At 49.1% G+C, this 23,722-nt stretch overlaps 1 protein-coding gene across 1 annotated transcript in view; it reads left to right on the top strand.

Annotated features, from left to right (window-relative positions):
• The window catches only part of LOC147710193 (E3 ubiquitin-protein ligase TRIM39-like), a 143,472-nt gene that overhangs the window by 9,438 nt on the left and 110,312 nt on the right, over window positions 1-23,722 (top strand). Inside the window, exon 2 of the mRNA XM_086920878.1 lies at window positions 6,824-6,919. Coding sequence (XP_086777004.1) covers window positions 6,824-6,919 — 96 coding nt within the window. The remainder of the gene's footprint in view (window positions 1-6,823; window positions 6,920-23,722) is intronic.

Genomic DNA, 23,722 nt, shown 5'->3' with positions numbered 1-23,722 from the left:
TCTTTACTGCGTTCAGTATGGATCTGCTCAGGTGGCCTCCCAATTAGGGCCCTCAACGGTATTTATGTGTTGTGTCTCGTTCAATTGTTAAGTGGACAGTATATGGCAGAGGGTGTATCCTGGAGTGTTTGTTTGTTTGTTTGTTTTGTTTGAGTGTGTGTGCTGTACCTGTTCACAGTAGCAGGACAGCTCAAACCCTGGTGCTGCTAATCCCCCTCGTCATACAACAAAGTGAGTGTTTGTCTGTTCTGGGCCGACCTCCCGCCCAGGGTAGGGTGATTGATACTTTCACTTATGGCTTTGAAAATGTTACTAGAACAAAGTTTATTTTTTAATTTAGTGCCACATCTAAATGTTATTGTGCGTTTAGGCGTAAAATACTAATGCTTTTATCAAACCGAAGTAAGTGCCAGTTGTAGGAGAGTAGGGTCTGCCTTCTATGGTCACCCCCACTTTTTGCTGTGATTTTCTGGTTTTTCGACTTTAGTGTGGCTGTGGTCCTCCTAATCAGGCCCTCTGCCCAGCTGTTCTCTCTCTAAATTGATACCATGTACTTTAGGTACATACCAGATTGGTTGCTGGGTCACCCTCGTCAGCCCCTGTATAATGTACCATAGGTACCCAGGCCATAGGTGCGCCCGAGGCCTACCAGGGGCTGCAACATGTATTATGCCACCCCTGGTTGGGCCTCCAAACTGACACCACAGGTCTGTTCACTCAGCCTGGGTAAGGTGGCGTAATCACCCCTCACTGGGGTGTGTGTATATATATATATATATATATATATCTATATCTATACACAGGAACTCCTCCAAAAGAAGAAGAGAGGCCACAAACTGGGAAACAGTTGGAGGCACCTTTATTCATGCAGAAATGAACCCTCAAAGTGGCGAACCCTTCCTCAGCGCCAGGGGTATAATCAGGACACAGGCACCAATTACGATTTAAATATCCTGCCCGACGTGAAATCTGGCTGATTTCAACACCGCCTCAACTCCTCCCGGGCCTGAAGGTGGGCCTTGGTAATTCCAATACCTTGGATACAGCAAAATTCCACCGAAACGGAAACCAGTGTTCACTGAGGCCAACTTGGTGCTGCGGGGGCCTCACAAGCACGTCTCTGGTACACGCGCGGAAAATGTGCAGAGGAACTCCTCCAAAAGAAGAAGAGAGGCCACAAACGGGGAATCAGTTGGAGGCACCTTTATTCATGCAGAAATGAACCCTCAAAGTGGCGAATGCATTTCAGCGCCTGTATCTCCTTCCTCAGCGCCAGGGGTATAATCCGGACACTGGCACCAATTACGATTTAAATATCCTGCCTCATCCTGATGCTGAACACGAGGCTCCACCCCCAAGGTAAGTTCCAATCAAAACCTATCCTGCTGGTTGCCTGTAGAGCGATGCCTGCAAGTCCCAGAATGCAGGTTTGGCGTGACGAGAGTGGATAAGTCACTCCTATGGCAGGCCTTAACAATCCTGGAGGCAGAGTGCTTGGTTTTATGTGAGAGAGTGCCCTAGCATGAGTTGAGCCCCTCTGCAGCTTTCAGAACCATCTCCTTATAGCGGTTCTATGATATAGCCGTAAAATATACTCTTAAGCTAACTTTGGTTTGGCTTTGTCAAAACATGTCGTGCAAGGTGTCAAACACTTTGGAATACTTACACCTCTCCCCCCCCCCCCCCCCCCTAACACCCCCACACCACCACCCGTTCTGGTGGTGGGGATAGCATTCCACCCTTCTAGAGGGAGAAGACATGTATTTACTGCTTTACCCGGTTAAAGTTAAACCGAGCCGCAGCATCACAAACTGGATGCTGCTGCCACAGACACGAGTCTGACCTCCTGCTGCTGGACGACACTCCGGCAAGGGAGGCTTGGACAATAGGTTTCCTGTGAGGGAAAGTGCCAGCACCACCTCAGACAGGCTTTAGTGTATTGGGACAGGGAGGGCTGCATTGAAAGATGCAATTCCAGACACTGCCTGGGGCACACAAGGTGCTCCATGCATAGCCCGGTTCAAACCATTTGCAAACCACTCCAGCCCCGCTTTGGCGCGAAACTGGACAAAGTGAAAGAGGTGTAACCACCCCCTTCCCAGGTCCACCCATAGTAGACACCTAGCAGGTAATCCAACCCCTTATTTCAGTATAAGTATAGGAGCTGTGTCCCTGGGACTTTAGATTATACTGGAATGAAACTTTGATACAGAACTCTTGGACCTTTGACATTCTATTCTGACTAGAAGACTGACGACCTCTCCCTTGTGGTCAAGGAGTGACCACCCTGTGAAAACAGGCACCACCAGTGACTTGCCGGTCTGCATTATCGAGGCTCCTGACCGATCCGGAAGACTCTGCGTCTCAGGACACGGATTCTCAGACATTCCGGACGCTTCTCGACGACTCCAGCAAAGCTGAGGCCTGTGGCGGACACGAGAGACGTGGGACCGGAACTCCTGGACATCCTGCATTTTGCTAGCTGCATCAACTCCTGAGGTATCTCGAAGTTGTGCATTGGGGTTTGAGAAGCCCCAGACCCGAGCACCATTTGCACCGAAGCTCAGCCCTCCACACTCCACGAGTGGTGCGTGGGGCCTGCTCCTGCATTTCAGCTCTACACGCCTTCCCAGTTCCTAGTCCGTTGGCTAGTGAGCCCCTGGAAGACTTTCTTTTGAACTAAACTTGCATTCCTGGTTGATCCCGCTTCCCTGCAAAGGAGAGGCGCCCCAGACCTTGCTGGTCTGCATCAAAGCCAATCTTCACTTCCTGCGTGGGTTGCGTTTGCCAAGGCTTGTTGGGTCCAATCCGGATTCCGACAATGCAGTCAACTAGATCCTTCGTGGGACAGCTCGAATCCAGCTCCTGTCCGTCGTTGACGCCTCCTGGTCCTCGTGGCTGCAGAGACAAAGTTCGCATCTTCACCTGAAATCACCTGACCTCGCCTGGTTCCATTCTGGTCACTGGCTAGTGACCCAGACTCTGTCCCTTCTGCTTTCAGGTTCTTCACATCGCCAATCCACCCTTGGATACACCCAGTCACTTTTCCTCTGGTCACCTGCAGCACTTCTTTGCAGCTCTCCATTGAAAACGACGACGAAACCCGACACAAAAAGGCACCTATCACCCGGCTTCCCTGGGTGAGGTAACACGAGTACTCCAGTGCTCCCGTGGGTCTTGACTCTCGAAGTGTCCTAGTCTAAAGGGGTTTCATCCTGTCCATCCGGAAGTGTCCTTAAACTTTCACTTTGTGACTTTTACGTTTCCCATAGAAAGTCAATGGTAACCCGCAACTGTGTTTAGACACTGCAGGCGTCTCCTGTGGGCCTCCTACTTCCTAACCGTGGGTTGTTGTGTAGCCCCAGCGATGCCCTAGGCCTACTTTCTATTTCTGTTGTGGTTCTTATACCACTATTTTAGTATATGGTTTAAGACGCCTCTAGGGCTAAACTGTATTTGTGCAACTTATCGTATGCTAATTAAGTGTCTTGTAATGTACTTGTGCCTCTGACCTCATAAAGAGTTCAGAGGGGTTGTGTTTTACATAAATATATATATATATATATATATATATATATATATATATATATATATATATATATATATATATATATATATACCTTGTGTGGTGTCCTTTCATTTGGTATTCAAGGGATTACCTATGGTAAAACAATCAGCTTAATACGCTCTCTGAAGTCTTAGCCTAAGACTGCTGGTCCATGCTACCACTAGGATAGCTTGTGTATAAGGTTGACTTTACAACCACCATCAATAAGGGTTGATTTAGACTGGTGCAAGGTGCCCACTAGAACTAGTGGACATCTTATGCCAGGCTAACTTCTCACACCAGTGATGAAGCTAGTTTACCTGGAGCAGGAATTCTGGCCTAGTCCTTTCACATTCGAAAAGGTTCAAATATTTGACACTCTTGTCTGTGTCCTTGTTTGCGATACTTGGGGGTGGTACTTACAAGCTGTATATGTGTGGCTGGTTCTTACAGTCTTAATATGTGGGGCCGGTACTTGCAAACTAGATATGTACAACTAATGCAGTCTGTATATGTGGGGCTGGTGCTAACAGCCTGGGCAGGTATGTTTGGTACTGTAATGATATTCTTTTTTTAAGTAAGACTTCACTCTACGGCAGTGGTTCCCAAACTTTTGACTCCTGAGGACCCCCACTGAATCACTACTGGAAGCCGGGGACCCCCAAGCAATTTGTACAATTTCAATTTCAAAAAATTAAAACAGTAATTCGAAAAAAATACACAAACAAGTACACACCAAACAAATACGTGCATTAATAAAGCTTTTATTATTTTATATTGAAAAATATGCAAAAATCAAAACAGGATGGTGCTGCATCTCGGCTACTAACTTTTCAATGTTTGGTTTTATTTCAGAACCCTCTCACCCTCACAACCCTCTCACACACCCCCTCACAACCCCCTCACTCTCACACCCCCTCACTCTCACACCCCCTCACTATCACACCCCCTCACCCTCACACCCCCTCACCCTCACACCCCCTCACCCTCACACCCCCACTCACTCACCCTCACACTCCCTCACTCTCACACTCCCTCACTCACCCTCACACTCACTCACTCACCCTCTCACACCCTCTCACCCTCACACACCCTCTCACCCTCACACCTTCTCACCCTCACGCCTCACCCTGCTGCACGCCACACACTGCTGCACACTGCTGCATTACTCATACTACTGCATGCTGCACACTGCTGCCCGCGGCACACTGCTGCCCGCCTCACACTGCTGCCCGCCTCACACTGCTGCCCGCCTCACACTGCTGCCCGCCTCACACTGCTGCACGCCGCACACTGCTACACGCCGCACACTGCTGCATTACTCACACCACACCACCACATCACTCAGGGGCACCACCACATCACTCAGGGGCACCACCACATCACTCAGGGGCACCACCACATCACTCAGGGGCACCACCACATCACTCAGGGGCACCACCACATCACTCAGGGGCATCACTCAGGGACACCACCACATCACTCAGGGGCACCACCACATCACTCTGGGACACCACCACATCACTCTGGGACACCACCACATCACTCTGGGACACCACCACATCACTCTGGGACACCACCACATCACTCTGGGACACCACCACATCACTCTGGGACACCACCACATCACTCTGGGACCCCACCACATCACTCTGGGACCCCACCACATCACTCTGGGACACCACCACCTCACTCTGGGACACCACCACATCACTCTGGGACACCACCACATCACTCTAATACACCACCACATCACTCAGCCCAACCACCTCATCACTCAGCACCACAACAGCATCACTCAGCACCACAACAGCACTGTCCTTGCTTGCTACCAACATGCATTGCCATAGCCAATAGGACTCGCATTAGGAAAGTGTAAGCTATTGGCTTTGTAAATAACAATGCTATTAATTTATATATTTTCAAAGCCAACACACATTAAAAAAAATGTAATTTACAATACCAATAGCTCACTTTCCTAATGCGAGACCTATTGCATTGCAAATGCTTGTTTAAAAATACAAGCTTGCCTTTGTCTCCACTCATGGTGTATGGCAGGAGGTACCACTAGTCAGAGTGCCCACTGCAATGTTAGCACGCTGGATTGTCCAATTCATGAATTCTCTCTTTTATTTTACATCCAGCAGATGCACGCTGTGCGGGCATCTTGGTCAAAGCACTGCACTCCTGTACTGGGCTCACAGCCCATAATTAATGTTAGAAGGGTTATGCATGTAACAAAGGGCACAACCTATGTTGGGGGATTTGTGGGGGGGCAACAGGAAGAAGTCGAGAGACTAAAGCAAACCTTACTGCTACAGTGGAAATGCTATTTCAAAGAGGTAGGTGATCATCGAAATGAAAACTGTGGTAATAATCACACAATCTTACTATTTTTCAAAGTTGTAAGTCAGCAAAAACATAAATTGTAACAGTGCCCTGTGTTAAAACGTTTCCTTCATAAACTTCAATGGTGGGGGCTAGCATGTAATGTTGGTGAGCCAGAGGCTGTGGTCAAAGCAACAGGCTTAAGTATTGCGCCTTCTGATAAGACTGGAAAACCCACTGCAAAGAACTCGAGCGGAACACTTTTTTGTAAAGGTCAACTGGAAAATAAAGAAATAAATATAGTCCTGAGTGGATGCGTCACAGATTTTGGACTGCTTTCTTAAATGCAATTACAAAACAAAACAAACAAATCTACACACAAACACGCACACACAAATGAAATACTTACATGCAGTTCCAGAAGAAGAGCCCTCCTGCCCGTTCAACGTACTCCAGCGCTCTTCAATCTCGCCATGCAGCTGCTTTCAGGGCAAATGGGGACAGATAGCAAAATGCCCGGGGCCTGGTCACAAACTGAACAGGAACCACACGCACTGCTGTGCGAGCTCGAGGTCGGGTGAAGTGCAGATTGAATAGCACAATATAAGGGCAATCACCCTTCAGCTTGCACCTACAGCGGAATGGTGATTGGCCCGAATTCATTGCAGTCTTGCTGCCCCAGCGCCAAGGACATTCACACCTCTCCTGTGTGGGGAGCCTGAGGGGCAGATTGAATGGCAGTCTTGGCGCCCCAGCGCCAAGTATATTCACACCTCCTTATGTGCTGCGAGGGCTCATGAGTGTTTAGTTTTTTTATACCGAGTTAGGCACTCAAGTCCTGCGGACCCCCTGGGAATGTGTCACGGACCCCTGGGGGTCCGCGGACCACACTTTGGGAAACGCTGCTCTACGGATCTACACTTATAACTTGCCATCTCATCTCTGCAGGTAAAACTTCAAGAGTGGCTGCGTCTTCTGAAGAAAGAGGAGGAATATATTCTGGAGTCTAAAGTAAAGGAAGAAGAGCAATATAAAACTATAAGGGTGAGTGGGTGCAGTGAGTGCTGTGTGTCTGTATTTGCCCATTTGCTTGTGTTTACCCCCTTAAAGTTAAAGACACACAGAAGCCCATGAGACACCCTACAGACTGGGTCGTGATGCACACTAGGTAAACATCCAGACCAGAGTCACTGCTGTTGGACATTATAGCTGAAATCAGCAAAGGGTGTGTCTTAAAATATACAAAAAAAAAAAATTGCCTGCTCACCCTAAGGTAATACTTACTTACATACCTTACTTAGTGTGTATTAGTGTATATATATTTACATGTGTGGCATTATCTGACAGGGAGTTTATACCTGTGTGTGTGCAGGCATGTTCACACTTACTTGTTACACTATGTGTTCATCGATGGATGGTTCTGGAGTTATCTTTGGTTGTGCATGCATTCCTGTTTGTGTGTCTTTGTATGTATTTTGAGCCATAGAATAAATATACCAATAAATGTGCGCATTTGTGTGTTTGAGGGATGTGTATGCTTTAGTCTGATTTTATTGGCTGTGAGTTTGTACTTCCATATGGAAATGTCTGTCTAAGTTTGCATATCACAAGTTCTGGTGGTATTTGTGAGTGCAAATACATGTGTACATCTATATGAGGGCTTGCCTCTCAGTTTGTGTATTTATGGGTCTGGAAATATACATCTGTGAGTGTTCTATATATTCACTGAAAAAACCATAGGGTTCAGGGACGTTATAGGTAGCCGGACATTTCACTCTTACAAAACCATAAAAAATTCCACTGTTATAGTTAGTTAGCTCGTGACGTCGCATATTACATCATTCATGACATGGTCATTGACATCACTGATGATCTCATCCAATGACTGTGTTTTCTTTAAAGTTTAAATGTTTTATATATGTTCCATGGTGTATTAAAGAATGAGTGGGTGTATAAGTGTCTGGGTGGAGGATTTATTAGGTGCGTGACTGACTATAAGTGAGTGATTAAATATGTCTTACTGAATGCATGGGTTAGTGACTAAACTGTGTGCAATCTGCTGCATGGGTTGGTCAGATACATGAGTGTGTATATATGTTATTGATTGGTTGTCTGAGAATTTTTTGGGGAGACTGTGTGTGGGTGTGAGGTGTGTGACTGCATAGATGTGTGAGTGATTGATTCACTGGGTGTACGGGTTCAAGAGTGCATGTGGAAACAGCTGTATGGGTGAGTGTGTGTATGGGTGTGTTGGTGAGTGAATGGATGTCTCAGTGGTACATGTCCAAGTAACTACATATGTAGAAGGCAGTGTATGTGAGAGTTTAAGTATATAAACGACTACATGATAGTCGGTGATTGTGAGACTGGCTGTGTGGATGAGTGTGTACTTGTATCACTGATTATATTAGAGAGTAAGTATGAGTTAGTATCTGTATAAGTGAGTTGGTGTATGTATAATTGTGTAGATGAGTAAATGGGAGTGTGATTGATTCTTAGCATGGCTGACTAGGTGTGTGAGTACTAACTGCATGGTTGAGTGGTGGTGTGTGTCTGTATAGGTGTATGAGTGCATATGATAGTGTTTTATTGATGAGTGACTGCATGTATGAGTGATTGTATGGATAAATCAGTGCATGTGTGTGTAGACCTAGGAATCAGTGATTAGTAACTGGTATTAGTGTGTCCATGATTTAGAAAATGGTAGTCTGTATTTTAGTGGGTATATCAAAGGTTATATTAGAGTGTGAAGAGGTGCATCAGATTTTCACGTGGATGATGTCATCAGTGATGTCGGATTAGTGATGCCATCGGTGATATCAGTGGCCATGTCCTGAATGATGTAATATGTGACGTCATGAGCAGTGTATTGCGGGTGCGCGAGTTATAGTTAGCTGAACTAACTATAACAGTGGATTTTTTTATGGTTTTGTAAGAGTGAAATGTCCAGCTAACTATAACGTAACTGAAACCTATTGTTTTTTTCAGTGAATTGCTAAGGTTTTTTTAAGTGCTAATTTCTAACTATGACATCACTATTAAGTCCTCTTGAATCCTGAAGGTCCCTGGTGGCCAAGTAGCCCACCAGGTACATCCAGTAAGCGCACAGACCTACGTTTCAGAGAGGTGTTCTGAGGCCATGACCCTTTTCACACCACGCTAGAAACGCGGCTTCTGGCGCACTGCTGCTCAGAGGATGAAGTCAACTTGAGTCTTGAGGTCCTCAGGACACAAGAGGCCTCATTGCCCCGCCAGCAGTGCACCAGAAGCCGCGTTTGCAGAGTGGTGTAAAAAGGGGGGCGGCCTCTGAGCACCTCTCTGCAACGCAGCCCCGTGGCGTTTACAAGAGGTACCTGGTGGTCTAGTTGGCCCCCAGGGCCCTCAGAATTGAAGGGGAATTAATCCCCCAACTTAAAACACACCACAGGGCGCATTTGCACTGTTGTGCAGGGAGGGGGCGGGGCCTGATGTGGCACGTGTGCAAATGCGCCATGTGGTGCTTTTTACGTTGGGTGATTAAGTCTCCTTGAATCTTGAGGGCCAACTAGCCCACCAGCTACCTCCAGTAAGCGCCACAGAGCTGAGTTGTAGAGTGGTGTAAAAGGGGGCGTGGCCTTGGACCACCACTCTGCAACGCAGCTCCCTGGCGCAGCGTGCCCTCCAGCACATTATTTAAAGCAAGCCCCAGGGGGTGGCATTGCCTGGGGCTGCAGGAGGGCTGCGTGCCCTCCCGCATATTATGAACCTAGATCCAGGGTGGGTCCGGACAAATATAGAATATCGTAGTCCAATCACGGAAAGAATTCCCAGACTCAGCTTATCACAATTGACAGGACTCCTATTTAGGAGACTATTTAGAATTGACAGCCAACACGTGTTTCGCCCCCTTATATGGCCATCCGACCTGGGGCTTCCTCAGGGCGTTAGGTTTATATGTGGACTGAAATTCGCCCAAGCAATCCGATTTCCTTGCAAATGATCTCTTGGTCACAGGCATGAATGCCTTGGAGCAACCAGTCTCAGCAGTCGACTGCTGTCCCCGGGGCTGTGGGGGTCCAGCATATATTTTTGGGCAATGCACCCGGGACCTGGCCCACCCGGGGGCCTCAATTAAATGAAGCGCGGGAGCCCACTCTTCATTTTTATTTTATTTTTATTTCGGCGGGATTCGCGCCCCCAGCGTGAATTCCGTCTTCATTTTTATTAAAATATGCTTTTATTTTTCACCTTTTTAGGTCGAGCTGGCGTTGGAGCGCGAAGCGCTCCCGCCAGCGAGTTCTATAGTCACCGTGTTAACTGGCAAGGGAGATAGAGCTGTGCACGAGCAGCTACTGGCCTGTGCACAAGCCGATTCAGCTCTGTGAAGGCGCATGTCTCCGGAAGACGTGCTGCACCCGAGCCGCCTCCCGCTTGTTCATCTCACCAAAGAACCTTTAAAATGACCAGGCCTTCGTAGGCACACAAGTAAGAATGTCAAAAAATAGTTAAAAATGCCAAACTGCAATCTTTATCTTTTCCGCTAGATGGTGCAGTTTCACTGATAATATGTATTGCACATGTTATGATGAACTAAGGAATTTACAAGTATCGCGTCCCTGGCTAAATAAAAACGGTTTCGCTGCGGCGTGACGTTGTTTAAGTCTCACGCTTCACCTTTGCACTCATTATAGGTAGGTATGTGTCTTTACAGCGGAACACAGGGCAGATAATTCACTGTGCGCCATCGGCTGTCAGATTTGCTTTAGTTTGGCAGAAGGCTCTGTAGGGATATTTGTACCAATCACAAAACAAGCATTTGCAATACAATAGGTCTCGCATTATTAATGTTTCAGCTATTGGTGTTGCATTATTTAGCAATGCCAATAGCTCAAACTTAAATAATGCGAGACCTATTGCATTGCAAATGCTTGTTGTTTTACTGTTTTCTTGTGACTCGGTTCTCACAAGATGGCTAACAACACTTCCTGGTTTGGAGTGTTGGCAGCCAATCACAGTGAAGATCGTGGTCGGGAGGGTTCGTGAATCTACCGCTACCCTAGATATGGAAACTTTTATTTTTTGAATTTTTCAGCAACTGAAACTGATTTACACCATTTATTAAAAGAAAGACGCTTTCTGAACCAAGCACTACCTTTTTGCCAAATTTGATGTAATTCCGTTCAGCAGTTCGGGGTGTATCCTTCGCTAAAGTTTCCTATGGGAAATTGATTTTCCGACCTCTATTTTTTTAATTTCTCAGGAACTACGGATTTACACCATTTAACACAATGGGCTCTTACTGAACCAAGGGCTACCTTTTTTCCACATTCGATGTAATTCCATTCAGCAGTTCGGCCTGTAGCAGTGTCTAAAGTTTCCTATGTAAAATTACATGGGGAAAACACATTTTGGGACCCCCTTTTTTTTCTCGGCCCCAGCTTGTCGAATCACCCCGAAACTTACAAGACAGGAACTGACCGGAGCGGGCCACTAATTTTGAACATTTCGCGAAGATTCGTCAACCGGCACCAAAGTTATTGGGAAAACAAAAACGCTTTTCCTATGGCAACTAGGTCCTAACTATAACTACCTACTGGGGACCACCAGTAGGTAATGTATAATGCATCTGTGAGTGTGTATGCATTGGTTTGTCTGGAGAGTGTGCATTTATTGTTTTTTGTATGTACTGTCTGGAGATCTTCACCTGTGAGTTTGTACAACATGTGTGAATACACACTAATGTGTGCATCTGAGTTTGTGTATGCATGGACTGAAGAGATCTGTCTGAGAGTTCGTACAAGATTTGTGTGCGAGTGTGCACATTGCGTGGTACTGTATGAGTGGGTGCCTCTGAGTTTGTGTATGCATGCACTGGAAATAACAATTTGTGATTTTGTACAATCTTTTCTGCATCTCTGTGCACATGCATCTGTTCATCTATAGGAGTGTGTACCTCTCTGGGGTTGTGTATGTATGGATCTGGAGTTATCTATCCATTCATTGGTTTGAGCACACCTGGTGTAAGGCCCTTCCTAAACCGAGTTGTTAGCAGTGTAGTCATGCCATGACATTGCATATACGTCATTGAAGCACAGAACATCTAATAGAGTTCTTCTAGACCTGGCAAGTGCAATTCCTCACACATCACCACTTTCACTTATAACATATATGGGGGGGGGCAGAAGTTTTATAATCGATTGTGTTTACATCCCGGAATTTTCATCCTTTGACTATAGGAAGGCAGGTACTTCCCTTGGTCTGTTGCGATCAGAACCCATTAGTTCTTCAACTAACTATTCCTACTAAGGTCCTGCAAATCACGGGAAATTGTCGCCAGGTATTAAGCGCAAAAGATCCAGGGCGTAGGTTGGTGTGGTACTCAGTTGATATGAAACTACTAATGGTCCATTATGTCCATAGAAGTGAAGATATGGTGAGACGTCTTTTGGACGTCACAGACCACTCTGTTCTGTAGCTCCACCAAACTAACTTTGAGTATTGAAGCTATGCTAACTAGCCCTCAGGGATCCGCCCAGCCCACCCCAAGTCCTGGTTTGGCAGTATTAAAGATGTGCTAACTAGGCCCTCAGGGAACTGTATAGCCCACCCTAAGTCTTGGTTTGACAGGGATTGTAGAATGGCCAATGGTAGATTGTGTAATGTTTTAAAGCAGATCCCAGGGATCAAAAAACCATTGTGGCATGCTGGAAAGCGTGTAGCCTGGCACTTAAAACGAGGAGGATGGGGCCAAAGGTTGAGAAATGGGAAGCGCTTGTGGTTGCCCGCCGGAACGAAGACCCCCAAACCTTCTGGAAGGCCGTGTGTGTGTAGGCTCTTCATTTGGGGTCTTCCCAATAGTCAGTGTCCATATTTCTCCTGATAGATAATTTTACAGGTCTTTATCTATCCAGTTAACCCAATCTAGCTTATGTATATGGTTGTCTTTACCCCTACATATATGCTTCTCTATAGTGGAAGTTACCAAAGCCGGTCAAAACAGTCCCTGCAAAAGGTCCTTGGGCAAGACGGGATACCTATGGATGTCTTTAAGGAAGATCCTGGGTTTTGGTCTCCTATCCACACAAATGTTATTAACTCTGCCTGTAAGGCAAGGTTACCACCCTCCTGGCATAAGTCTATTGGTGTACCCATATTCAAGAAGGGAAACGCTCACGATCCAAAATGTTATCACTCCATCTCGCTCCTCGACACCACCACCAAAATATTCGGGAGAGTTATTTTGGGTTTGCCGCACTCTTTGGCTAGCAGAGAGTAAGGCACTCTCACCAGCCCAATACGGGTTCAGGAGGGACTTTGGCACCATAGAGCAGTGCCTAAACCTACATCTCCTGCTGGCCAAATAAAAGCTAGCAAAGGCTAGCCCCTTCCAGCTGGCTGTCGCGGACCTATGAAGTACCTTCGATTGTGTGAATAGATCTAAATTGTGGGATTTGTTGGCCTCACTGTGTCTTGAGGCGAACTTGGTCAACCTGTTGAGGCTTCTCCACTGGGACCTCACAACCTACGTTACATTTAGGGACTTAGGTGAGTGTACATTCACCTTCAAAAATAACTTCACAGTCCGCCATGGCTGTGTCCTTTCCCCCATACTATTCCTTTTAATTATCAAGGACCTCAAGAGGTGACAGTTGGGGCGGATGTGCTGAGGGTTGGTAATAAATCTATGCCTGCTCTACTCTATGTGGACGACGCAGTGCTCCTGGCAAGGACGGCAAACGGTCTCAAAAGGCTGATCTCGAGTTTTGCGATGTTCATAAAAGGGCTGGACCTAGAAAAAAAATTCCAACAACTTTCATTATGGTCTGTGGCTTGAAGAACACCAAAACCCACACATTGTACATGTAGAAAAGGAAGATAGAAAGTGTGGCAACTTTCCATACCCAGGTCTGGTTTGTGAAGAGGCCTATAATTGCACACCCTTTGTTAGTAAGAGGTTGGAACGTTTTCTGTGCGCTGTAAGGGCCACTTTTTCACTTGCTGCATCTATAGGAAAAAACTGGTGCTCCGATTTTTGAAATATACAGGAGTAAATGCCTCTCTGCTCTTACGTATGGTTTGGGGACCTGTTGGTCCAAAGATGTTGGCACCATTCAAGTGGAGGAAAACAGGTTCTGCAGGCACCTGTTGGGGGTTCCTCCTCCTACCTCACACTTTGCCACTCATTTAGAATTGGGCGTGGATTATGTATTTTTTTAAAATTTTAAATATTTTTATTTGTATCATGAGGAATAAGAATATAACAAAACGTAAAATTCATACATACAAACAGGGATGGCTTATACATTATAGTATCATCAGCAAGGCAATACGTAAATCATAAAACAGTTAGGACACTAATAACAAGAAAAAACGAAAGAAAAAAAAGAGAAAACAAAATTGTAGAAATCTTACTACATTATTAGTCCACAAATTCTTTCCACTTTCAATTTGGTTTGCAGACCCCTTGTTGATGCTAAAGTGTGTTCCATATTATATATTTCCTTTACAAGGCTCCACCATTCCATAACAGTCGGTGGGTTATGTTGAATCCAGACCCTAGCTATTATTAGTCTGGCACATGATATTAAAATATTCAACAGATCACATTTGACACTGCTCCCCCCAGACGTGCCCACAAGCACATCAGCGGATTTGAATATAATTGGAAGTGCCAGTTTCAAAGATAGAACTTTAGTTACTCCATTCCAAATTTCAATGAATTGCGGGCACGTAAAAAACATATGAGTAATATCAGCTGCTCTTTGATCGCATTTTTGACATTTCGTGCGTTCACTACTGTTATTATTAGTTGCCCATTTAAGAATCCTGTCTGGCGTGTGATAGAGTTGGCATATAGTTTTAAATAGCTGCAACCTAAGATTAGAAGAGTGAACAGATCGGTTTAAGCTATTTAAGGAAGAGGTTATCAGGTTTGGGGCCACGTCAGTTTCCAGTTTCCTACTCCACTTCTCTGCTAGCTTTGCAGAATCGTCAGTTCTATAACCAGTGAAGATTTTATATGCAATACGAATCAATGCTTTATCAGCTTCCCTATAACTACAGTTCCATAAATCCGAGTCCAAAATACTAGTAAGTCCTAATTTCCGACCAAAATAATCCCTGATCTGATAGTACTTAAACCGGGCCCCCTCTGTAAGATTATAACACACCTTCAACCTTTCAAATGTATAAAAACCCCTGTGGTCATATAAATCTCCCAACTTTTTATACCGGAATCTGATAGCACTAAACTAGCTGGATCGTGATGATTCCCGGAAAACCTGGATTGAGCCACAAGGGGGTTCTGCGATGAAATAGAGAGTCCTTACACTTAACAAGAATGGAACACCAGATATTAATAGTGTCCCATGCTGTCTTAAACTTCACCCGTTTAAACTAATTAGGGTTGTTTAACCTGTAAAGGAACATATTTACATCCTCACCTAGCATAAATTTGTAAAAAAACAAACATTTGTCAGGGATTATCAAACTTCGGAAGCGAATCAAGAAAGCAGACCAGTAATAAGATCTAATGTCTGGTAGATCCAATCCACCTTGGTTAAAAGGGAGTTTGAGTAGTGTAACAGCCCTGCAAATTTTCTTATACCCCCAGATAAAGCTATTAATAATACCATCTAATCTATTAAAGTAAGAGTTATTTACCCGTAAAGGGATAGAGCGAAATAGATATGAATATTAAGGAAAAATCTTCATTTTGACCAGATTTATTCGGCCAATAATACTTAAATGTAGTTTATGCCATTTCTTAAATGATGTAATAGTTTCTTTTAATAACGACTCCTAGTTTAAGGCAGATATTAAATTGATTTTCAATGAGATTTTTACCCCTAAATAGTAGCTACCTCACATACCCCCATCAATGGAATAAGTGACTTGTAATTCATAACAATTTGGGTTTTACCAGTATTAAGCCTGTATCCAGAAACCAAACCGAATTTCCCTGCCTCTATTACGATGCCCTTCATTGCTTCTGACACATTGGTGGAATAAATTGCTATGTCGTCGGCGTAGACAGTTATTTTAAGGGGGTTCGAGCCGAATAAAAAAGGAGAAATCTGGTCTTGATTCTGTAGTGCAATCAAGAATGGCTCCATTATAAGGGCGAATAACAGAGGTGACAAAGGACACCCCTGTCTCGTCCCACGTTTCATCGAAAAAGTAGAACATTTTCCCATATAGCAAACTTTACCAATAGGTTTATCGTACAGGGATTGGATCAACTTCAGAAATTGACCATTTATACCAAAAGCCTGTAGTGTGGCCCACAGGAAGCCCCACCCCACTCGGTCGAATGCTTTCTCTGCATCAAGTAAAATCCTACTGAGTGGGGATGGCTCAACCCGCGCCACATCGAACGCCGTAATGGCCAGGTTGATATGTGCCCTAGTATCCCTCTTAGGGATGAACCCATGTTGCTGGGGTGACACCAATTGTGACATTAATGGTGCCAGCCGAGTCGCTAGAACTTTTGCAAATATTTTAGCATCATTGTTTATAAGCGATATGGGTCTATAAGACCCTCTTTCATGAGCTGGTTTGCTTTTTTCAAAAAGAAAATGATTTGAGTAGAGTTCCAGGACTTTGGAGCTTGCTCCCCATTCCCAATAGCTTGAATGACCTTAGATAATAACGGTATCAGTTCCTCCATGCAAATGTTGTATAATTCTAGCGGGATCAAGTCTTCTCCTGCGGCTTTACCAGATGCCAAGGAATTAATAGCAGTTCTAATTTCTACCGCTGTGATATCTATATCAAATTGCTGCAAGATCGACTTAGGGTCCTGAAACATTTGGTTATGTGCCCCTTTAATTTCCTTTAATAGCCATTGGAGCCCGATCTTCAGCAGCTTTATACACTAGGATTTTACCTATCCTATCACCACTTTCATACTGATTTAATTTATGTTTTTAATTTAGCAATACTTTTTTCCCTGAATAAAGTTTTTTTTTTTTCACAACCAAGTTTATTGAGCAAAAGAATGACAAGCATGAGGCACCTTCCCACACCAAGGTCACCACATCAAGATCAATGTATTGATTACATACATAAGAAATACTAAGCAAGTATCAATGAAGCTCAGCTGTAAAATCCCAACTACCCATCCCAACCCCAACTACACCCCCACCCGTACCCACTATCCCCCCCCCCCCCCCTTTCCACACATGTACAGAGGCAATATAAAGATGGTTCACATAAGAGAAGCAGGTATGAAGCAACCTGGGATGTGCCTTCAGGGCCAGAGACAGCGCTGCGATCAAATGTCCTCCTCCGGTTCCGCCGGGGGTTCCAAGGATAGGCCACGGTAGTCAGCCCACCGCTTCCAGATCTTGAAGTGCTTGCGTGGGCAGCCCCGTGCCTCAAAAATCGGTTTCTCAAGACCCATAAAATAGTCCAGTCCCGCCTTCCATGCCGACAGGGGGGGGGCCCTCACAGATTTCCAGGCCCGAGCCAAGTCGCGCTTAGCCACCACCAGGCCCAGAAGCAATAGATGGCGTTTATAGATGTTGCCCCCAACCCCTTCCATGACGTGCAGCAGGCCCAGCCGGTGGGTACGGGGAAGATCCCAGCCCAGGACCTCAGCCAGGCAATTCCAGACTCCCCTCCAGAAGCCAGCCAGGCGACCACATGACCATACTGTGTGCAACAAGGTGCCAGGCACTTCCCCACATCGCAGGCACTCCGATGACTCAATCAAACCAGCCCTCCACAGTCGTTCACGCGTGTAATAGGCACGATGCAGATACTTGAATTGTATGAGACGGAGCCGAACCGCAATAGCGGTGCCACGTGGGGACTCCAGGGCCTCTCTCCAGTCGTCCTCGTCCAGGGTGCCCACGTCCGCCTCCCAGGCCTCCCGGAGGGAGCTGAGAGTAGACGAGCAGTGAATAACCAGAGTCTGGTAGATCCTGGAAACCTTCTTGTCTCCCAAGTCGCCCATAAAGACTTTCGCCTCAATCGGGCTAAACTCCGGAAGGGAGTCGAGGCCGGCAATGCTCGGGGCAAGGGCATGTCGCAGCTGTAAGTAACGGAAGAACTGGGACTGAGGCATTTGGAATTCCACTCGGAGGTCTGCAAAGGACTTGAGGGTGGCGCCGGACACGACGTGGCCCAGTTGAGTAATCCCAATAGTCTCCCAACCCTCGAACCCAGCCAGAGTCGCTAGCTCTGGAAGCAGGCCGTTGTGCCACAGCGGCGTTTCCGCCGTCAACTTGCCCCACCATCCCATGCGGCGCAAGGACTGCCGCCACACTGCAAAGACCACCCTTGTCACCGATGGCAACCCACGGCGTATACGCGCCGAGTATAGAACGGTGTGGAGCGTATGATCACCCATAAGATGCCTTTCCAGGGCATATGCCGGATCACTCCTATCCCCGTACCACCAATCGTTAAGAACAAGTAGATGTGATGCTTGGTAGTAGGAGAGGAGATCGGACGTGGCCAAGCCACCACAGTAGGTGGATAGAAAACATGTCTTTAGGGCCACCCTGGCCGCTCCGCCCTCCCACAGGAAGCGGCCCAGCACAGAGTTCACCTGGCGAAACCACTCCATGCCGATAGGGTGCGGGAAATGTTGGAGTTGGTACAGTAGTCTCGGCAGCGCCACCATCTTAAAGATGGCTGACCTCCCAAAGATCGTGAGCGGCATCCTGGACCACGTTTTAACATCCGTCTGGACCCGTTCCCACACCGGCAGGACACTACGCGTCCAGGCCACGGTCCGCGAAGTCGAGAGGAAAACACCCAAGTATTTCAGGCCGTCCGTCGCCACCCGTAAATCCGCAGCCCAATCGTCGGCAACCACTCCGCCATGTAAAACCCATAGGGTCGACTTAGATAGGTTAAGGGCAAGCCCGGAGACTTCGCCAAACCCCCGCATGATCTCTAGAATTCGAGGGCCAGAGCGCCGCAGATCCGTAAGGAACAGGAGGACATCGTCCGCGTAGAGTGCGATTCTATCTGTAAGAGTATCGTTCCAGACAAAGCCACGCAGCTGGGCATCTAGCCGCACCCGCGCCGCGAGGGGCTCCATGGCCAGGGCAAATAGGTATGGGGACAACGGGCAACCCTGGCGCGTACCGCGGCCGATAGGGAAGCGTCCTGAGACCGCGCCCGCCACCCGGACCGACGCCGTAACATTGGTATACAGGAGGCGGACATAGGACAAAAAGACCGGCCCGAGGTTTAGGCGGGCCAATAAGGTGAAGAGATAAGCCCAGCTCACTGAGTCAAAGGCCCGGTCCATGTCCGCAAGGAGAAGTGCGGCCTGTTCATCCCTAGCACTCATGGCGTCGATCGCTGCCTGCGCCCGCCGGATATTGTGTCGGGTGGCCCTGCGCGGCATGAACCCGGCCTGGTCGGGGTGGACCAGGTCGGCTATGAGGGGCAGAAGGCGGTTCGCCAGGGCCTTCGCCAAGATCTTGGCCTCGATGTTGAGGAGGGAGATAGGCCTGTAGGAATCATGGCGGTCAGGCGCCCTACCAGGCTTCAAAAAGACCACAATCTCAGCATGACGCCAGTCAGGTGGCAGCTCGCCCCTAGACCGCGCTGCCTCTAGTGCATTGCGAAAGTGGGGTCCCAGCTGGACGTGGAATTTTTTATAAAATTCGGCAGGGTAGCCACTAGGGCCGGGCGCCTTCCCAGTGTTCAGTTGGCCAAGGGCCTCCCCAAGCTCCTCGGACGTAAGTGGGACCTCCAGGGCCGTTCTAGTCTCCTCCGGGACTGCCTGTGGGAGTAAAGCATCCAAGTACGGGGCAATCCCGCCCTCCTTCAGCGGATCGCGAGGGGCGTATTGTGCTTCGTAGTAGCGGGCAAAGCTGGCCGCCAATCGGTCCGGGTCGGTTATGACTGAGCCATCCCCCGCTGTGAGACCGGGTAGCTCCAGGGGCTGGAAGGTCGCCTGGCAAAGTCTATGTAACATGGTGCAGGACTTATCGCCCCACTGATATACCCTACTGCGCGTGGCGAGCCACGCCTGCCGGGCCTCCTCATGTAGGACCGAGGAGTAAGTCTGCTGGGCTTGCAGGAGCTGGCGCACCACGCCCTCCTCACCCCCAAGTCGACCACGCTGCTCCAACTCCTCCACGCGGGCCGCGGCAGCCACAATGGCCTCCCGGCGCTTCCGCCGAGCGGCCGCACACCAAGTTATGTCGATGCCCCGGATCGTGGGCTTCAGCGCCTCCCACACCACAACAGCATCGGCTCCCCCCACCAAGTTCTCGCGCCAGAAGTGATCGATTGCCTCCCGTAGGTGCGCCACATAGTCCGGCCGCTGCAACTGCCAGGCGGACATACGCCAGCGAAAAGGTTGCCTTTTAACGGGGAGGGTCAGAGTGGCCAGGACAGGGGAATGATCTGAAAGGCCCCTGGGGAGTATCGAGGCGTCCCCAACACGGCTCAGGCAGGCCCCGGGTACAAACAAGTAATCGAGCCTCGAGAATGACCCATGCACCGCCGATACATACGTGAAGGCCTGTACTGCGGGGTGGAAATGCCGCCACACATCAACCCAGCCCATACTGCGCGCCGTTGCACTCAACCGGGTGGGGGCAGCCGCGGGGGGGGGGTCAGACACCACACACGCACGCCGCTGGCGGTCCAGGCCCACATCCATGACGTCATTCCAATCACCCCCCACCACAGTCAGGACCTCGGGGATCTCGTCCCACAACGCAAACAGCCGTTCAGACAGTGCCCATTGCAGGGGGGGAGGGGCGTAGACGCTTCCAAAAACCACCGGCTCGGAACCCAGTAGGCCTTTAACAAAAACAAATCTGCCCTGGGGGTCAATCCATTGCTTCTCGTGGACATAGGCCACCCTACGATGAATCAGTATGGCCACTCCCCGCGAGCCCCTCGTAAAGCCAGCATGATAGACCTGGTGGTAGCCGAACCTCTGGAGGCTAAGGGCTTTGGATCCCAGCATGTGCGTTTCTTGAAGCAAAAAAACATCCACCATCTCCCTTTTCCCCCACCGCAGCACAGCCCCCCGCTTAATCTTATCCAGGACACCCCGCACATTCCACGTCACCACCCGCAGGGTCTTCGATGGAGTCACACTCGCAGCATTAGCCATTATCGACATACAGTCCAAGATCTGGCCCACCCTCCCACCCAGGTGCTACCCGCAGAACGACAAAAAGCACAGCCCCCGACATGTGTGGACCCACCCCCCCAGCCCGCAAACACAACTCCCCCGTTCCAACCCAGAGCCCCCCCAACAACAAGCACAACACCAAAACACCCCCCCAGACCCCACCCCCACCACCCCAATACCTCAGAAAACAGTGAAGTACCTGTCGCGGCATGGAGAGGCCCGAGCCCAAAACAGAGGACTCAGGGCCCGCCATACCAATGGATCCCCAAAACCCCCCCAAGACGCACACTCACCACCCCCCCAACAACACTCACATCCGTGAGGGTCTGAGGCCCGTATACGGTACCCTCCGAGCCACACAGTGACCCCGTGTCTATAGCTGAAGTCTCCACATGGGAGCCGGCTGGTATATCAAGGACAAAATAAAACAGTCTCACCAGCCAGGGCAGAACAAGTCCATATGCAGCAGACAGAATGTGCGGAGGCCCAACAGTGTTCAGCTGCCCGCATCGGAGTGTTCAGAGTCCCTGGTGCCACCCGATTGCGACGCACAGGCTGAAGCCGATCTTTTCTTGGAGCGAGACCTCCGATGTCGGCCCTTCTTGGGCTGGCGTTGTGTCCGCTCCGGCGACGAACCTGGAGACCTGCCCGGGTCCAGTCCCGGTTGGGCGTGGGGACGTAGCCGCACCGCCTCATCCGTCCAGCGAAACACCTCCTCTGGCGAGTCAAAGAAGTGGGTACGAGACTGGTATATGACCCGCAGGCGAGCCGGATACAGGAGCGAGTACTGGAGCTTGAGGCCCCGGAGCTTGGCCTTAGCGTCCATGAAGGAGTGCCGCTGTTGTTGCACCATTTTTGTGTAGTCCGGGAAAATCATAATGGTATGATTCTCAAAGGCGAGGGAGCCCTTGTTCCTCGCCTCCCGCAGGATAACATCGCGGTCATGATAGTTCAGCAGGCGGGCTATAACCGGCCGCGGGCGCTCACCCTCCGGCGGCCGCTGGGTCAGGGCCCTATGGGCCCTCTCGATCACGAAACACTTAGATAACGCCCCTTCAGGAAGCCAGCTCTCCAGCCACCCGGTCAGGAACCTCTCCATGCTGTCCTTCTCGCACCGCTCCGGAAAACCAATGAAGCGGAGGTTGTTGCGCCGCGCGCGCCCTTCTGCATCCTCCACGCGGGCCGCCAGTGTCTTCTGGACGCTTTCCACCTCCGCAAGGCGCTTCTTTAGGCCACTAACGTCCGCCTCAGTCTCCGTGATACGGGTTTCGACCCCAGCAATCCGCTCCACTGCATTGCGAAGGTCCTGGCGTAAGAGCGTGACATCCGCCCCGACTGCTCCTATCTTGGCATCGAGCATGTCCCGAGACTGGGTTATGGCCGCTAGGATAGCTGCATTGTCTGGCCCGGGGCCGCCGCTGCCACCGGTCGCCCCAGCGCCACCACTCGGCCCTGTGAATTTATCTATGGGTCCATGCTTGGGCGGGCCACCACCTCTGTCCCTGGTCATGGCAAGCGCCGGGCAGGGCCAACACCACTCTCGGGCACTGTCGCAAGAACTGGAACGGGGCGGCCCAGAGGAGGTCCCAGGGAGGGACGCTGCGATCGGATGTCGCGAAAATCGAGGCCCCGGCGTCACCCCAGCAGGACAGGCCGCACCCACACTCGTCCCCACAGGCAGCCGTCCAGGATATAGCAGGATGAATCAGCGGGTCCGCGGTCTATGGGTCGCCGTATCCAGCGGGCTGAGCCAGGGGAGGTGGATCAGGGGGGCCAGCCGACCACCAGTCCAGCCCCGGTCGCCTCCGGGCACAAGGAGTCCCGCCACCAGACTGTCGCAGGGCCCGGCCACGCCGCCACCACTCGCCAGTCGTGCAGGGGAAGAGCCGATAGGTAGGAGTCGCTGGTTTCGCCTCAAACTCCAGGCGATCGCGGGCGGAGAGATGAGCCCAGGACGGCGTGGCGGATGCCACCCGCCCCCGTCAGGTCACAGCCGCCACCAGGCGTCGCGAAACTCGAGGACCCCGGTCTCCGGCCGGCCACCAGGCCGCACTCTGCCGCCGGCTCCCCTCGATCACAGGAAGGGAGGAATCACAGGATCTACACACCAATGCAGACTGGAGACTTCACCAGATCGAGTACAGGCACTGGGCACCAACAGTGGGCTCGGGGGTCAGGATAAATGATCGAAGTTAGTCCGGGCCGGCGGGAGCTCTACAAGGCTGCGACCGCCATCTTCGCCCGCCAAGCCACGCCCCCCCTGAATAAAGTTTTTTAATGCTGATTTTAACTGTATTAATTTATAGCTTAGTGCTTCCGTGTTAGCCGCCCCTGTCAATAAAGCTTCAGCTAGTTGGTTTTCAATGTGGAGAATATCTGCAATCATTTTCTCATTTTGGCATCTGCGTTCCATATTTTGTCGCCAGATATATTGCTGTGTAAACCCCCGGATCCTTGCCTTGCATGCATCCCAAACTATCATTGGTGAGGCTGAGTGCATATATTTATATCTACGAATTCTTTTATGTGGTCTTTTAATTGATTTGAAAAGATAGAGTCCAAAAATAAATATCTGGGCAAAGAGAAAGACCAAAGGATTTGTCTTTCTGTTGCTATATCAAACGACAGAAGCATAGGATTGTGGTCTGAAGTGACTCTTGGGCATATTACCATAGTACTAGTCTCAAGAATAGAATCCGAGACCCAGATCATGTCTATGCGTGAGCATAGTTTGTGCGCGGCAGAGTAGT

This window comes from Lissotriton vulgaris, chromosome 5 (assembly GCF_964263255.1).
Source record: "Lissotriton vulgaris chromosome 5, aLisVul1.2, whole genome shotgun sequence".
NCBI lineage: Eukaryota > Metazoa > Chordata > Amphibia > Caudata > Salamandridae > Lissotriton > Lissotriton vulgaris.
The sequence above is the reverse complement of the archived record's forward strand: the minus strand, read 5'-3'. Positions and strand labels throughout refer to the sequence as shown.